A 12,795-nucleotide genomic window follows, 5' to 3' on the forward strand; every position below is an offset into this window, starting at 1 on the left:
ACTGTGCCTCTGCAGGGGTGTAAAATGGTCAGATGATACTGGTTTCCAAACTGCAAGCAAAGAGGAGATGAGGAAGGTTGGAGAGAAAGATGAGGTCAGGCCACGGACCCTCCCAAGGGACTGACAACAGCCTTGGTGAGAGCTGAAGGTGGTGGAGAACCTCTTGCTTGCTTCTTTCCTGTTGATTTTTATTCCCTCATCAAGTGAAAGATGGTTGGTGTTTGAGTAAGGAGTTAAGGACTGTAAAGAAAAGGTTGGCAGTCTAAAACAAGAGTTTGGGTTTATTTTTAAGCAGCTCCTTTGGAAGTTTCTATAGCCTGACTCAGGATGTGGTCAGCAAACACAGAGCTCAGTGTTCAGAGAAGGAGGGGATGGCTTCTGCTCTTTCATCATCTCAGGCAAGACATACACATGCTCATTGTGTGTCTCTTGTCCCACGTAATTAAGGTGATGACTATGTTCCTCCACCATGAAGAAACTCTTCTGAGTGAGAAAGTTTGTCCTCTCCTCATGGGAGACCTCACTCTCCAAAGAAGATAATCAGCACTGCCAGGGGAATCCGAACTGTGAAACTGCACACACCGAACTGAGACACCCAAGCTGCCAGTATTGTCCATTGTTGTTCTTTTTAATGAGAGTGAGACTTGTGTTTATGTAAAATTATATGTGAAATTACAATAATGCAAATTATGCAAACAAGTGCATCGCTTTGGGGGTTTAGATCCTCTTTTATTTCCCCTTCGCCTCCCTAATTGGTTTGATATGAAGCAATTACCCACTTAATGCAATTGGAGGTAAGATTTTTCATAGGGTATGTACTGCAACAGTAATTACATGGGCCGTAACACAAAGAGGGACTTGAATGCAACTTTTGTCTTTGGGTCTCACATAATATATGTCTCCCAGATCTTAGCAAGTGTAGCAGCCACTCCATCACTAGTGTGTAACCGAATACAACATTTAGACTAATTTAAAGAGTACTTTGCTTCTTGTTTCTGTTTGTATACAGGCACAACTTAGAAGTAAGTGGCATGTAGGCCACTATTAGTATTATTTTCTTTAAGGGCTATGGGAACATCACATCAACATTCTCCTTTCTTCCTCTGGCCCTACTGAAGCCTTCTGTTTTGACCGATTACAAATGCTGACATATTTTACTCTTTCATTGTCTTCAAATTTGAGAGGGTTTGCAGAGGAAAAAATGTGTATCTGAACTTATTTTTTTTCTTGCAAAAACCAATATTTTCTTCAAGTAAATATCTCTTTTTGTCAAATAAACTGTTTCCAGTTTTTCAAAGTAACAAGATTTTAACAAGTCTAGCCTTGTTTCACAATTAAATACATACAGAGTATATATTTCTGTAGTAGGAGGGTGTGACAAAATAGCTTGTGATTTACACTCAAATTAACAACAAAATAGCCTTCAGGCATAACATTGTAAAATTCCTATTTGCAAGCTCTGAGGACACATCCCAGAAAGGTATGGAAATAAATATGCCTATATAACACTGTCAGCTGTGGCTAGGTGACGAAAGCTCTAATATGACAAACTAGATTAAAAAATAAAACCTCAAGAGGTTCAGGAAGGAGAATTCATCAAAGCCAAATTAAGATACGCTCAAATATTTCTTGAAAGATAGAACCTCATTATCCTACTGATGTATGGAGCAAAGTAATGACTATAGACAGCATTGTCTAAAGACAACAATGAGCACTGCTATATCTCAGTAATAATTAGAGTCACATGAAATCCTCAATATTTTTTTTTTATTGTTCTCAGATGATTTGTAATATAGGAGAGAAATTCATTGCACATGGCAATCTAAAATGTAATGAAAATATGTGGCCCAAGTTGCTCCCATATTTAAAATTCTGATTGCACTGCTGCCCACCAACAAAATAATAGTAATTTCTAGCAGGAATTATAAAACCTAAACTACAGCACAAAGCGTTGTTCGCCAAATTACTCATTCCATATCCACAATTATAGCCCATTTGTTTTCTTATGCCGATAACAAAAGATACATTTTAAGATCTGCACTGTGCTACTCTTCCTTTAATAAATAAAGTGAGCTTTTCAAAAGCTACAAAATGATGCAGATAAAAATCAAAACATTTCTACATTTAAAGATTCCATCAAAGACTTGCCATGAATGGTGTGATATTAAAGTTTAAAAAAAAATAATCAATTTAGTGTGTATTTTTGAACACGATTTGTCACAAATAGCATTCCCAATAGATAAGAATGATTATATGGTAAAGAGCGTAATTTATATATCTCAAGCACTATGCTTTTGTCACCGACATCGTTAAGGAATTTGACACGTTTGCAGGAGAACAATATATGTCAACTGAAATATATACCAATTAGCCATAAATGGGACACTGGAATGAATGATGCATGTGCATGCTATACTTACAAGTAATAACATGTGTTTTAAAGTCGCTTACGTTTTCAAACAAGAATTCTTTTTATGTTGTCATTTAAAAAAATCTAATATTTCAAAAGGTCAGGAATAAATAGCACCATTAGCATTAAAAGCTAGCTAAAGGGAAAGTAATTTGTTGTTCATTTAACATTGCATTTTATGTAATAGCTTTGTAAAGTGTTCGGGAGGGGGGGACGGATTTTACTCTGCTAAAACAAGATGACGGCAGCTCCAGTTCATTATTACAAGGAGATTTTTTATTATGCTATTGTCAACTTTAACGTTCTGATTCTGTTAGGTGTTTGTTAAAATTACATGGGCTGCTGAAGTGGCTATGGCAAAGGATAATGCAGAGAATATCATGACTGTCAAAACAATTGTGTAGGCAAGAATCTGCTTATACTACGGTAAAGGAACAAAAGACAAAGGAGAAACTCTTTTGCAGTGTTAGGAAGTTAATAACCCTCTCGAGGTTTCCTCAGCAGGAGGTACTGAGATCAGGAAGCCAAATTCTAGAAGAGACAACATAGTCAAAGCAGAAGGAAGCAGGCTATGTCAAAGGGACGCAGGGCACATGGAAACCCAATGTCAGATGCCATCTCCTGTGTCTATGGCTATGCATCCTCTAGGAAACCTCTAACTATTTATCTCCCTGAAGAGGGGATGTGTGTTCTTCCTTGGACTGGATGCCACAAATGAAGTGTGAAAGCGGGTAGAGTCCTGAGGCTGAATCCTCTGCCCCCTGCACAGCTGCGGCCGTGCAGCCGCAGAGAGCTGAGAAAGGCTTTGCAGGAGCAACCCAAAACTGGACTTACCGCAGCCTGATGCAGGACAAACAATTCACATCCTTGAACTTATTAAGCCTTATGCTCTTATTCTACCTCTGTAAGGCTGACCACAGATGGGAAAAACTGCAAACAAAATAAGTGTTTGTCATGCACTCGCTGCTGCCATGAGGAGCTGCACATGGAAAGAAGCAATGCAGTGAGAGGAAGACACAAGTAATATCATCAGAGTGAAAAAAAATTGGTTTTCCCACTTGAGAGAAGTTGGACAAGAAATTGACTTAGCCTTTTAATACCCCACACATCTATGACAGCATAGTAAGGGGTGTCCCTTTAGTAATTCATGTATTTATTCCCTATTATCCTCCCTAGGGCAGGGTTTCAGGGTCTCAGAAAACAGTGATTCTCCAGATCAAAATTTGGTTCATATTGTGCTCCTGGGGCAGCACAATTGGGTAGTGCTTTTTAATCTGGGCAAGAAGCACAAGTGCAATTTAGGTTTTTAAACATAGAAGCAAGCCTGTGCATCTCTGACCAAGACTGAAAGTGCTGGGGGATATTCTCTTCAGTTGGGTTAAACCAAGGAATGGTTTGGTTTTTGTAGAAACTTAGAATTGTTTGGGGTGGAAGGGACCTTAAAGATCTCCTATTTCCAACCCCCTGCCATCAGCAGGGACACCTTCCACTAGACCGGGTTGCTCAAAGCTTCATGACCTTGAACACTTCTAGGGAGGAGCAGCCACAACTTCCTTGGGCAACCTGTGCCAGTGTCTGACCACCCTCACAGGAAAGAATTTCTTCCTAATATCTCATCTAAATCTCCCTTCTTCCAGTTTAAAGCCATCACCCCTTGTTCTATCACTCCCTGCCCTTGTCAAAAGTCCCTCCCCAGCCTTCCTGTAGGCCCCATGTAAGGAACTTATTCTAGCTCTGAGCCTGGCCACAGGTTGCCAGTCTTCAATGCTGATGGTTCTTTGGTTCTTTTTCTACTCTTTACAGCCCCTTCTCTCTCCCGTCACCCTGCAAGAGCTGGCAGAATGCACTGAATTAATTAGACTGCTTTTTCTTTTGTATTAGAAGAGCAGAGCTCCAACACAGAATAAATTGATTCCAACCTCCACCACTACAAGGGGAATCCAAAGTCTTGCTAGGGGATTGATGTCCTTCAGAACAAGACATTCTGGGAGAGGAAAGGTCACACAGAGAGGCAGAAGGAGCAGAATGCCCCAGTCTAGGGAACTTCAAGAGAAACTGCAGAAGAGAAAAGATCCCAAGGAGTGGTAAATCTCCAGGGCCCAGCAGTTCTGTGGATTTTTTTCAGTGAGGATAGTGTTCCTCTGGCAGCAACTGAAGAGCAACCTACTTCTCCAGGAACAGGCTGAGGGAGCCGAGACAGCATTACATAGGGACAAAAATGAGTTTGTGAACTATCCACACTTCAGCTGAATGTCTTTATCAAAAAGCAGAGAAAGAAGCAACTCCCTCATAGCATTACCTCTTTTGACCACATCATCTGTCAGTTTGTTCAAGGCTGAGGGCCAGCACATGGGATTTCAGGACAATTTGGTGATTGTTCTGATTATAAGCATTTTAGTAAAACTTCACTAACATTTGAAATTTGCTGTGCAGCTTTCTCAAATTAATTCTGTCCAGATCAAATAGTACAAGCTCTGTTCAGCATTAGCACACCAGAACCATTACCAGTTCTCTATCACATTCACTGTTCCATCTCTCACAGGTAATTAAAATTAAACTTCTGTCCTCATTTTGCAACCCTTCACACTCCTATCTCTGTTTGATCTTTATCTCACACTAATTCTCGGATTAGCCTCCAGTTTGATTAAGGACATCAGCTTCCCTAATCCTCTCCTCTCCTTCTACTCACAAGGAGGTCTGCTTTCTCTCCATGCCTAGGAGCCACTAATTCAGATTCTGTTACCTGCCCCCTTTCCTCCTCTTGTCTGAAGTGATTTTGAAACAGGCTGAAATCAGGGGAATTTTTCAGCAGGTTTTGTCTTATTCACTCCTAAAGCTACTCTAAAATTTCTATCTATAGAGAGGTATCTACAGACTTAACCCCCACGTCCCAAACCAGCAAGAAAATCCCACCACACAACACCAGTATTAGAAGTGCAGTGACTACAGGCTCCCATGTTTTACGCATGAGTTGCTTTTATTGATAGCAAGGGTTTGAGGATCCATATGTGCTGTTAGCAAGGAGTAAGAGTTTGCAGAACATCCTCCCTCACTGTCTCAGAACCACAAAAACGGAATCTGAAGGAAAAAAGTAAAGATGCATCTTGAATTGTCGACATTTGTTGAGATTATACAAGCGATTTTTTAAAAAAATATAAAAGTCAAACCAATTTGTCATTTGACACAACTGGACACAATACACTTTGAGCTCCTAAATTTGAAACATTACTGCTGGGGAAAGCATTGATAGACTGTGAATTCTGGTTCACTGCCTGCCTTCCTTTCATTTTACAGTTACTTTTCCCCATATTTTGTGGTACCATCACTATGTGGTTGGTCACAACTACTTGTGCAAAGGGCATGAGTCAATAGAAGAGCGAGTGCATGTCTAGAGAAATATGCTTTATCAGCAATGTGCTTTGGTGAATAAGAACTACAACTGGACTTAAGATCTCTGCTTAAAGGTAATGCCACTGGGCTGTAATAATTTTTTTTTGCTTGAAAATGTTTCCATCTCCTATGTTGTCTTTTAAGTGATGGCATTGTAACTATGAATTTCTATATGGGTCTGAAAGTTATCCTGTATCTCCTTTTCTAGATACCTAATCACAAGGTGGATGAAATAACCAATCAAGCAAATGAGGGGGTTAAAAAGTCCGAGAAAATGAGTAAAGCTAGATCAGTAAATGATGTTTCTACAATCTGAGTATCCAAGCCATATTCCAGGAAGTCTACAGAAGTCAGTTTTAGCCTGTTTCCCTCAACTTTAGATTTAGCCTTTTAAGCACAGCTTCCAAGTATCATCTTCCTCATTGGAAGGTTAGGCTTGTTATCTCCATTCTCTCTTGTCAATCATGATTTCAGGGACCATCAATATCAATGGAAAACTTCCACCAGTTCCAGCTGACAGTGAATCAGACATCCTAACACAAGCTCAGATACAGATACCCAGTTCTTGTGGGCAGTGAGTAGGAACGTGGCAAGAATGATGCTGGCAATCCAAGCCAGTGCTAATTTTTCTCACCCAAAGGGTTATACAGGAAGTTTGCTCTTCTCAGGCCTGGAAATATTTTAAGTTTTTCCTTGAAGCTATTTAAGACAAAGAGTTGAAGCAGTAGTGAACTGAACTAGGGATGAGCAGTGTCTTGAAAGGAAGGAAAGGTTTTCTTGAGAGTCTTTGAATGCTTTAAATAGCTCTCCTGTAAAAATGCTTTCACCCCACATATAATTTTGTCACCTATCTTCCCAAGTAACTTTCAAGATTGGAAATAAAGGATATACTTACTCCTTTCCAGTTTCTCCAGATTGTACTGTGATAGTCGCAGCTCCTAGTTTTGGAAGAGTTGGATTTATCCAGTTGTTGTTCCAAAGAAATTTAACCTTTGTAACTGTTCCAATGTTAACTTCTGCATCAATGAAGCTTGTGTAAGAGTTATCTGGCTTGAGGGTTCCCCTGTGAAAAATAACATTTTATGGATGTGAGTCATACTGGCATTTCATATTAATTACCAGCCCTATCAACTGACTGGCTGTGGTAGCAAGTGAGCAGAAATTTAGCAGAGAGAAAATATTTAGCTTATAGTATGGCAACAACATAATTGCCAATTTCCATCATAATTCATTCCAAATGAGTGTTTGTCAGAAGAAGCAAAGGCAGGTAGGCCTGATGTGCTGCAGTCACAACTCACAACGCAGACTCAGTTACAGGACAAACCCTGTGGAGAAGGTAGATCTTGCTCCCTGTTGCTTATGTAGGCGAGTTTTTTTGCACCTAAGTGAAAAATATATTTAATGATAACTTATATGATACAGATGTTGGATATGTTTGGGATATGCAAAAGAATTATGCACCAGCTGCTCAGCCTGGCTCTCTAGCAGAGATTCCTACACTTGCAGCACTGTCACCGGGTTAAATGTGCATCTGATCTTGGGTCACCGTAGTTTATAATCTGGCTATTATTTCATGTTGCATGAATATAGCAAGATCTAAATGGCAGCAGTTTGAGAGTGGTAATGGCTTCAGCTACTATATCTCACTGAATACAAGCCAAAGTTTCATCAATTCTCTGCCTTTCCCCCTCCCACCCTCATGCTCTGAAGGTGAATGGCTTTCTTAAATTTACCCCTGCTGCATGAAGTCCAGAGGCATTTGAATGTGTGATGCCTTTATCACTGCAGAACTGTTATTGCAGACATGATATTGTGAGAGATACAGGAGGGGGGAAAAAGCAGAGGACCCAGCAGAAACCCCCCCGGAAAAAACCTCTATAATTTTAATAAGCTTGATGAGAAAGACAGGATTGTTATTCCTTGCCCTAGCTTTGCACTTCCTCATTCATCTGCCTTCAGAGGAGCATGTTCACTCTCCTCTATATTATAAGGCTTATGGTAGTGGGTAATGAGAGGCAGGAAAAAATCCCTTTGCCTTTTTGTTTCTTTGCTAGATCCCAAGTGGTAGGTTAGAGCATGATTTGCTGGGAAAAAAAAAGAAAAGCAATTGACTTGACACAGGCCCTGCAAATAGCAGCTAGAGAGTGCTGGAGGGCATTCAGCACTGGCAGGCTGAGCTCAGGTGAATGCAGGGATGTCTGCAAATGGGGATCAACTCAGAGCAAACACCTGCTGCTGAGTGTGAAGATGTGAAGTCCTTCTTAGAAAAGTGGAAGTGACATAGTTGTCAATAAATAAATAAAAAAAAAACCAATGCAAAAATAAACGTCCAAACCTACCCCAAAATGCCTTCTTCCTATTTTTCATTTCAGGTATTTTAGTTGAAACAAACAAGAAAAATGCAAATAAACCAAACCACAGGAGGCAAGCAAGCAGCTTCAGCGTAAGCAGGTGAAGTTACAAGACACAGGAAGTAGTAGTAAGTCATGATGTAGCTTTAGCAGCCACATTTTACAAGCCTGTGAAAGATAAAGGGGTCAGGACTGTGCTAGTGTAGGTCCAGGAAGACCTTGGTGGTACAGCAAACAAGTGACACCAAATTCTAACATTTTAAAATCCTGCATTCTAAACTTCTGCCTTCAAATCCAGTGAGTGGATTATCACTGCATTTACACCAGGGAGGTGTATCTGGGGGTAGAATGTGACCAATTTAAACAGGAACATTAATTGAAAATTTTAATTAAACATTCTAGAACTGAAGTTTTTTTTCTATTGAATTTTGAACTCACTTGACGATCTGGTGCTGCCTTGTGTTCCCACCACTTCCATACAGGGCAATATTTACATATCCTTTAACTTTACTCTTTCCAGAGAGTGTCACGGTTACTTTGTACCTCCAAACTACACAGAAGAAATACAGAAAGTTAGATTGTACCCAAGGAGAAACATTCTCCAAATTATGAAGTATCGAGTTTTTGTTCTGTACAGTGTATTTGAAAGCAAAATAAAATTATCCCTGCCTGCCACTGTCAGCTCGAGGTTACCTTGCAGACTGTCTGGACTGAAAGGTGTTAGCATAATATTCTCTCTCACACAAGAATCTTGGTGCTCCCTGCTCTTCCTTGGGTTGTAACCAGGCAAAATAAATGCAAAACACTAATGAGTCAAATCTGTCATTATGGCCTAATTAAGTCAACCTGAGAAATTGTTAGACATTTGTCTTACTTTCTGGGAGAAAGAAAAAAAACATAAAGCTAGTTAATAACATGGTAAACACAATATAGATCTCAGCGTTTTGACTACAAAGTTTTTCATATACGGTGAAGTTGGATAGAAGGAGGTGTTAGGAATAAATACTGATACATACTAGAATATAAGCAGGGTAAAAGGAGTGTAAAAAAAAATCTGAAGCTGAAGGAAAATATTTTTTGTGGGTAGGAACTTTCTTATAGCACACAATTTGCAAAAGCAGCTCTTCTTCTTCTGATTCTTGTTTACAAAGGCAAGGGAAGAACCTTCTTGTGAAAGCTAACGTTTAGGGTAACCTAGGTTGTAAAGGAGGTCATCTGTTCCATCCACTCCTTAAAGCAGGGCCAGCTGCAATCAGCATGCTCTTGGCCTTTCTCAAATAGAGTTTTGAACATCTCCAAAGATGGGGATTTCACAGCCTCTCTAGCCCCCCCTTCCTGTATTTGACCACTGCCATTGTGACAGGAACTTTCATACCATTTAATACAGATTTCCCTTGCTGCAGCTTCTGTGCATTGCCTATCCTCCTTTCTCCATGCACCTTATAGCACAGCCCACTAAACATCTCAGTGACCTCCACTGGACTCTGTCAACATCTTTCTTGAACTGGAGAGCCCAGTTTCGAGCGCTAGTTTTGGAGTAAAAGAGGAAAAGGCATAAAGGACTGAAGAGCCATCAGGCTGCTATGAGGTCTGTGCACCTGTTAAAATTAATTGTAAAGCAGGAAAATAAAAACGTTTGTCTACAAGGAGTAGGTAGGAATGGAAACAATCAAAACTCACGAGCAAAATCCTTTGTCTCTCCTGTATTCAGGTAAAATTTCACAAAATCATTTTTAAATTTCCCTTTGAATTTATCTGCAAAGTGACCCATATTTGGACATCCCTCTTGCGGGCATGGGAAACAGGTTTCCTAGTGAAAACAAATGTATCTATTAACAAAATTATCCAGCCAGTCAAGAAAAAAAAAAATAGTCATAGAACTTATTTTTAACATCCCCACCTAACTGGCCCTGTATCACAGCAACAACAAACTTCAACTAACCCTTCCTGTGACTTGAGAAAGATCATACAAGCTAGCCAACTTTCCTCAAAAGCTCTGATTTTTCAAGGCTGTATGTTTTTTCTTGTGCCATTTAGCTCAATCCGGCCACACCAGTGACATCCTTGAGTAGTCTTGAACTGAGCAGGGAGGAGGAGGAGGAAGTGTCCTTCCCAGCAACTGATGAGAAAGAATGGTGTCTCATACCTTCAGACTGGCTCAAGAAAGGCTTTGTCTTTAAAACTTGTTTTTTGACATTAAATCAGCTTCCTACTATGGTGACAGAAGTAGGAAATCACCTTTTCCCAAAGTGATCTGAGAAGTGTGATCTCTGTCACCTGCTCAGAAGATATAAAGGTCAATCTAAGTGCCATGTAAATTTATACTTCTGCCTGTAGGATGTGATGAGCCCATTACCTCCCTGCTGCTCTTTGGTTGTAGTTCCCTATCTCCCAGTCTGGGACAGGGAAGAGCTTCCTGACCTAGTCCAGAAACCATCGTGCTTTCTCCCTGAGGCCATCTTAAATCACCAAAGTACTTTGACCATGGACTGACCCCATCAGGCCATCACATATTATTTTACTTTTTGCTTTGAAAAGAAGATGTTGAAGCTCTGTTTGAAAGCTCACCTGCTACATACGGGATTCCACTCATTGCTGTTTGATAAATGCATTTGGTGATTACAGGGGCAGGGTCTCCTCTTTACCTTTTCTCCAGCTGGATGCAGCAGAGGAGGTCTGGGGAAGCCACACTAGCTCCAGCAGTACCTCACACTGTCACATCAGCACAGAACCAGGAATGTCCCTGTTTTGTTGTTACCTTTTCCTACTTTGAGCCACATTATCTCCATGAGCTGTAATACTTTAGCATGTCTGACACTTTCTTCTCTTACAGCTGTGCTCCTTGGGTGCAAACTGACATAAATAAGTTTAATTTCAGATGTATAGCTAAGAACCACTATTTTTGATATGGTCCATCCTGAGACTCTGAGAAATACTTACTGTTTCAAAAACATCATAAGAAGCACAAGAGTAGCCTAGAAATCCATCGGGGTAGATAATACTGTCAGAGTAATACTTGTAACTCCGCAGATGATTGCAGGCCACAAAGTCCCGAGTTCCTGTGAGAAGATACTCACAGGTTAGTTCTTAATTTCTGTTATCACTCAAGAAAAGATACTGTCAGAGTCTTTGCAACATTATTGGGATGCATCTTTCCTCCTCAAAAGCCTCACCACAATTCTTGGACTATCAAACATAGGGTTTGAAGCTTGCTTTTGCAATTGATGCTCTAAGGAACATCACTGACTCAACAGGTATAAAATGTGAACTTGAAATGCTTTGTGGAGACCCACTGCAATGCTCAGCCCAGCCCCTGCCCTACCATCCCCTCACAAACATTTATTCAAGGGATCTGACCGAGTTCCACAAAAGAACTGAGGAGTGCACAAAGCAGGTCTTTTGTAGGCAGCAGTTACATTACCATAACAAAAGAAAAACAAAATGAAAAGTATTTAACAGTGAACTTCCTGGGGCAATGCTGATTTGCTCCAGCTGAGGTCTTCAAAACAAAATTATTATTATTTGGGGGAGGTGCTTAAAGAAGGGAGACTCTTAAAATTAAAATAATGAATAAATTATTTTCCTTTATGTTGCCTTTATTTTCCTGACTTTAGGTTAAAAAGATCATATACAACACAGTTATTTCTTTGCTGTTTAATTCCCCATACCATTATTGATAGCAAGTTTACTTTCTAAAAAAAAAAAAAAAAAAAAGAAAGAGAGAAAGGAAGAAAAATTAATGCCTCCAGCTGCATTAAATAAAGCTTGGAGAAAAAGGCTAGTTACCATGAATAAGTTCATGGATTCCCAGAGTTTAAGGTGGCTGCAGTAATGTAAGAAAGAGCTGGGATTATATACTGAAAAAAAATCTCTACAGCAGATATCTTGGTTTGTGGGGTTTTTTTAATGTTATGTGCAATTTAACTTTATAAAGACACATGGAAATTTTCTAATAATTAAAGCTTTTATTAGAACCATGTAAACCAACAAAGAAGAGCGTATTTGAGCAGCTACTTGCCAATCTTTTTTTAGCTGACTAAAAATGGACACAAGTACATTGCTTTAATGCAACCCAGATTTGTAATAGGTAACTTTTTTTTTTAAAAAAAAGCATATTAAATTAATTACTCTGTCTCAGAAGAACTGCAGCTGAAGATCCCCTAACAAAAGTGTCTCTGAGCACCATTGCTCTATTCCACCCGGTGAAATGTGTTGTTACAGACCCTCCAAAATTTTTGGCACAGTTTAAGTAACTTTTGTTTCTGTTAGTTTCTTTAGAGGAGGCATATTTTCCAGAGACAAACCCTTAGCTTTGTTTATTTTTTGAATAAGCTCTGGAAAATGGTGTGTTTAAGCATATTAACAGCTTCATTGCACTTTGCACCTGCCATTGCTGGTGGACACACCAAAAGCTAACACAAAACAGCTGAATTAAGAGAAGTTAAGTGGTTACATTTTACAGGTGACCTTCCTCTCAATTTGTGATGTAATCAACATTCTTACCTTCCCAGATGCCATCAAGATCTACAATCTGTGAAACAGGGTTCTTCCCACACCCTGGCATTTGCTGTCCTCCATTTGGATAAAAGTCAAGATGTCCTATAGCTGGGCTCATGCCAAAACCTGAAGCATTTAAAGTAGAGG

At 39.7% G+C, this 12,795-nt stretch overlaps 1 protein-coding gene across 1 annotated transcript; it reads right to left on the reverse strand.

Moving 5' to 3' along the window:
• Positions 1–5,424: 5,424 nt before the first annotated feature.
• LOC104524000 (pancreatic lipase-related protein 2) lies at positions 5,425–12,772 on the reverse strand (the record flags this gene model as incomplete). The annotated part of the gene is made up of 6 exons (XM_010166743.1): positions 5,425–5,488; positions 6,696–6,863; positions 8,590–8,701; positions 9,832–9,961; positions 11,092–11,210; positions 12,655–12,772. Coding segments are annotated over 6 exons (711 nt in total), but the record flags the coding sequence as incomplete, so codon positions are not given.
• Between the last annotated feature and the right edge of the window lie 23 nt (positions 12,773–12,795).

Source organism: Antrostomus carolinensis, unplaced genomic scaffold (genome assembly GCF_000700745.2).
Source record: "Antrostomus carolinensis isolate BGI_N321 unplaced genomic scaffold, ASM70074v2 scaffold12154, whole genome shotgun sequence".
NCBI lineage: Eukaryota > Metazoa > Chordata > Aves > Caprimulgiformes > Caprimulgidae > Antrostomus > Antrostomus carolinensis.